Genomic DNA, 4,442 nt, shown 5'->3' with positions numbered 1-4,442 from the left:
TTTAGGACCCATGTTTCCTATGATGTTTAGTCTATGTACTTATTTGTTTGATTGACCATGTAACCTAAGCTTCCCTTACTTGAAAAACACACACACACACACACACACACACATGTGCGCACACAGTCTCCATGTTTCCTTGTCATCTATAGTACCCATGTTTCCTTTATGACCTTACTGCAATAGTCTCATACGTTTTTATTTGATTGACCATGTAGCCTAAGCTTCTCCAATCCAAAGCAACATGTAAGTGCATGCAAGCACATACAGAGACACACACGCACACAAAGGCCATGTTTCCTTTAAAATACATAAATTGATGCTGCCCTCCAAGAGACCTTTTCCAACAGCTCACACGCGGGATTGACAGCCTGCCTATTCTCATAGGAAGCCAAGGGAGCAAGTGCTTCAATGCAGCAGGCATGAGAGGTGAAAGCCCAATTGAAGAGAGCACTCAGCACAAAAGGAATGCCCCATAACACACACACATGCACACACACAATATTTGCGTCTAGGTTCCAGTAACAACCAAGCCTTCATGCCGACACGAGCATCTTCCCATCTCTCTTTTGCATCCCCCCTCCACCACCTCCTCTCTTCTCCCCTTCCTTCTCTGTCTCCCTCCAGATCTCATTCTGTTGTGTAGCCAAGCCCTCGTCTGCTTCTGTTTGTCTCTCTGTCTCTCTGTCTCTCTCTTTCAGCAGTCTAGCGAAACCTCTTCATACAAAAAGCTTGCCCAATTCACCTAGAATGGTTGTATCCCTCTTTGTAGACCCTTCTCCTGACCTGCCCAAGTCGAGCTTTGAGAGCTGTGGATCCACCCCTGCCCTCAGCTCCCACCACCATGTCTACGGGAGTGACAACTCAAGCAACTTCAGCTGCAGCTCATCCTCCACCGCCAGCACGGACCGCACGAGTGGCGGCAGCAGCAGCACACGGCGCAGCAGCTGGGAGCGCGGCGTCCCCATCATCATCATGCAGGTCCCTGCCTCCTCCAGCATGCACTCCAAGCCCCACAAGGCCCAAGATGCAGCGTGGGCCGCCATCCAGAGCCTCAAGCACCACCAGGGCAGCATAGGCATCCACAACTTCAAGCTCCTGCGTCGCCTTGGCCACGGTGACATCGGCAGGGTGTTCGCTGCGCAGCTGCGCGGCACGCCATGCACCTTCGCCATCAAGGTCATGGACAAGGACGCACTTGGGAAACGCAACAAGCTGCAGAGGATGCAGACTGAGAGGGAGATTCTGGAGTGTGTGGATCACCCATTCTTGCCTACTCTGTATGCACACTTCGAGACGGAGCAGTTCTCATGTCTTGTCATGGACTTTTGTCCAGGGGGAGATCTGCATGCACTCAGACAGAGGCCCTTGGGCAAGCGCTTCAGCATGAAAGCGGCCAGGTAAAGCTGGTTTTGCAGAGGCATTGCTGTGAATTGAGTCTTTTATTATACATTTTGTCACTGCATCTTCCATGAATTTTAGATGCAAAGCAAAGTGCACCCCTGAATTTGCAGAGGCATTGCTGTGGCATCGAGTTTTTTTCCATACATTTTAATACAGCATGTCCATGAGTTTATAGATGCAAAGCAAAGTGCATCCCCGAATCAGATGAGTCACAAACATGCCTGTATGTGTGCATTGATTCATGCGCATGCACGCTGTTCCTGAGATTTTGAATGTGCTCTCTCATCATGAGATGCTGAGTGTAAGTGTTGGTCATGTATGCCCTTCTGCATTGTCTATAAGATATGCGTACTGGATCGTGTCATACTGAAATTATACCTTGATTAAAAGATGTTTTCATCCTGCATTCACAATACATGACTTAGCTGTGTCTTCCAGTTCATGTAGGGGAATTTTGCTGCTTAGATTTGGAGGTTCCACCTCTTATTTTGATGCTACTTGTGCAGGTTCTATGCAGCAGAGGTGCTGTTGGCATTGGAGTATCTTCACATGTTAGGTATTGTGTACAGAGATCTTAAACCAGAGAATGTGTTAGTGAGAGAGGATGGGCATATCATGCTCACAGATTTCGATCTGTGTCTCAAGTGCGAGGTGAAGCCGACAGTCCTGAGATACCCCTTGTCCTCATCTTCCCCATCATCAACCTCGGCTTCCTCGTCGACACCATCATCACTACTATCATCATCATTAGCATCATCAGGAAAAAGGCGCCTACTGCGATCCTTTAGCCAATCATCTACGTCATCCTCCACTTCTTTTTTGCACCACAATTCAGCTAATTGTGTGCTGCCAGCTGCATGCGGCATCCACCCCATCATCTCATGTCTTTCTATAGGGAGCCACAGCAGCAAGAAAACCCACCTCACTGAAACACATATTCCCAAGCAGCACCCAGGCTTGGATATGATCACACAGTTAGACTCAAAGAATAGGGACTACAGAGCCAGCAACAGTGACTGTGCAGATGAGGCATCAGTGTCAGGATGTAGCTCAAGCATGGCCACATCAAAGCAAGATGCTGTACGTCCTCAAGCATACGACAACAGCAGCATTGATGGGACTTCCGAAGTTGGTTGTAGTGTAAACAAACAAACTTCAAGAGAACATGTAAGGAGGCCGGCAAATGCAAGTCATCATCGGAACACATCTGTACAAGACGACCTGATGTTTATGGAGCTAGTTGCAGAGCCCACACAAGCTAGATCCATGTCTTTTGTTGGAACCCATGAGTACTTGGCACCAGAAATGATAGCAGGCCAGGGACATGGCAATGCAGTGGACTGGTGGACCTTTGGCATCTTCTTGTTTGAGCTCCTATTTGGGAGGACCCCCTTCAAGGGTGCCACTAATGATCAAACTCTCATCAACATAGTGAGGCAGCAGCTTAGGTTCCCTGATTGGGTTGGCATTGAAGTCGGTGAGGATGCCAAGAGTCTTATCCAAGGCTTGCTAAACAAAGACCCAAGAAAGCGTCTAGGGTCTGTGAAAGGTGCAACCGAGATCAAGCAACACCCTTTCTTCAGGGGCATCAATTGGGCCCTCATCCGATGTGCAAAGCCTCCGGAAGTGCCCAGCAACAATCACCATCGTCACCATCAATATCAGCAGAAGCTACACCACCACCACCACCACAACGACAATCAGCATCATCCTCAACACCACCTTAAGCATGACAACAACAAAACTGAAGTCTTTACTTTTAATAGATCAGTGTCAAAACCCCTTCCTCATTTTGAGTATTTCTAACCAAGCAAGAGCTGATGGAAGGCGGCACTTTTACCTAGCTATCCTTGTTCTCTCTAGTCATGCCATTTGGGACACTTCACCCATGCCAACAGGACATGGAGGCATACATGCATGTGCCTTTGGATGATGATGGTGAGGATATAACCCAATGTCTGGCCCAAGACAACAATGTGGTGTCGAGTAAAAGCTGAGAGGATACTTACATCAATGTCAGAAAATGTGACCAATATGTAGATATGGAGAGAGAGAGAGAGAGAGAGAGATTCCTCTTGGAAGCACTTATAACTATACACTTTCCAACTATGCAAAAAGTAAGAGTTCTACATTCCTTTCAAAAACTTTGCACGAAGTCAAATTCGACATTCCTTTCAAAAATTTTGCATGATATGGTATCATGTATGCTAACATTTTGCCCAAGTCTATAAGGTCCATTTTATTGATTAGAGTAGCTTCTTTCATTCAATGCTTTGCCCCAAGGAAATGCTTGTGACAAACAAGAGCTGCAAGGCCCATTTTACTGACTCAACACAACTTTTTTGCTCGATGCTTTACTCAAAGGAAATGACTTACGACAAACTAATTTGATGCACAAAGAGTGTGAGAATTCTGTTTGATTCTCATGGCATATGCTCCTTGCTAAATGAAGTAAATATTGGGAGCACTTGCTTTCTTGTTTTGACAAAGCAGAAAATACCTCACTATCTTGTGGAACACATAAAAAATCATTGATGTACTTTGGTTATGAATGTGGCATGTGACAGTTGCAAAATAAAAGAGCAAAAAGGAAACACTATGAATGAGTAGGATACATTCTCCATAAATGTTGTAAACATCAATATATAGTAATAACAGGATATTGATGAAGTGTTGGACCATGCTTGCCTTAATCTTGACCATGGGTAGAATGGGCATGATAGATTGCACAAAAAAGGTTGCACAAGGAGGAAGAAACAACTCCCCAAGTAGTAGTTGATCAATCTTCAAGAAGCCCAAGCTTGAACATATTTGACGTTTGCATCCTCTTGTCATTGGTAATTTCACCACAAGAGCACCCATGAACATTGAGGTCCTTCAATGGATGCTTGTGAGGCCACCCTCTAGTGGGGATCCTCAACCTATGTTAAAATTGATCCTTCTTATACTTGGTAGTGAAAGCATATGCACCTCATCACTCTTGTAGACTTGCAACTTCCCTTCTTGGATGGATAATGCATAAACAAATGTGGTGTACC

General features: G+C 45.7%; 1 protein-coding gene across 1 annotated transcript; it reads left to right on the top strand.

Annotated features, from left to right (window-relative positions):
• The first annotated feature begins 261 nt into the window (after nt 1–261).
• On the top strand, nt 262–3,650 carry LOC148025753 (serine/threonine-protein kinase D6PK-like). Its single transcript, XM_087692989.1, has 2 exons — nt 262–1,400; nt 1,911–3,650. The coding sequence occupies exons 1-2, from the start codon at nt 751–753 to the stop codon at nt 3,208–3,210; spliced, it is 1,950 nt and encodes a 649-aa protein (XP_087549115.1). The 5' UTR covers nt 262–750; the 3' UTR covers nt 3,211–3,650.
• Nucleotides 3,651–4,442: the final 792 nt, after the last annotated feature.

Source organism: Lygodium microphyllum, chromosome 14, assembly GCF_053477565.2.
Source record: "Lygodium microphyllum isolate KBCC chromosome 14, Lygodium_microphyllum_v1.1.10, whole genome shotgun sequence".
In the NCBI taxonomy this organism is placed as follows: Eukaryota; Viridiplantae; Streptophyta; class Polypodiopsida; order Schizaeales; family Lygodiaceae; genus Lygodium; species Lygodium microphyllum.
Note: the sequence above shows the minus strand (reverse complement) of the source record. Positions and strands in the feature narration are given on the sequence as shown.

What these genes read in the sequence shown, in the direction of transcription:
- LOC148025753 (XM_087692989.1), top strand. Translation starts at nt 751, where the DNA reads ATGGTTGTATCCCTCTTTGTAGACCCTTCTCCTGACCTGCCCAAGTCG. An exon ending in TTCAGCATGAAAGCGGCCAG is followed by an intron (nt 1,401 to 1,910) that starts GTAAAGCTGGTT and finishes CTACTTGTGCAG; the next exon opens with GTTCTATGCAGCAGAGGTGC.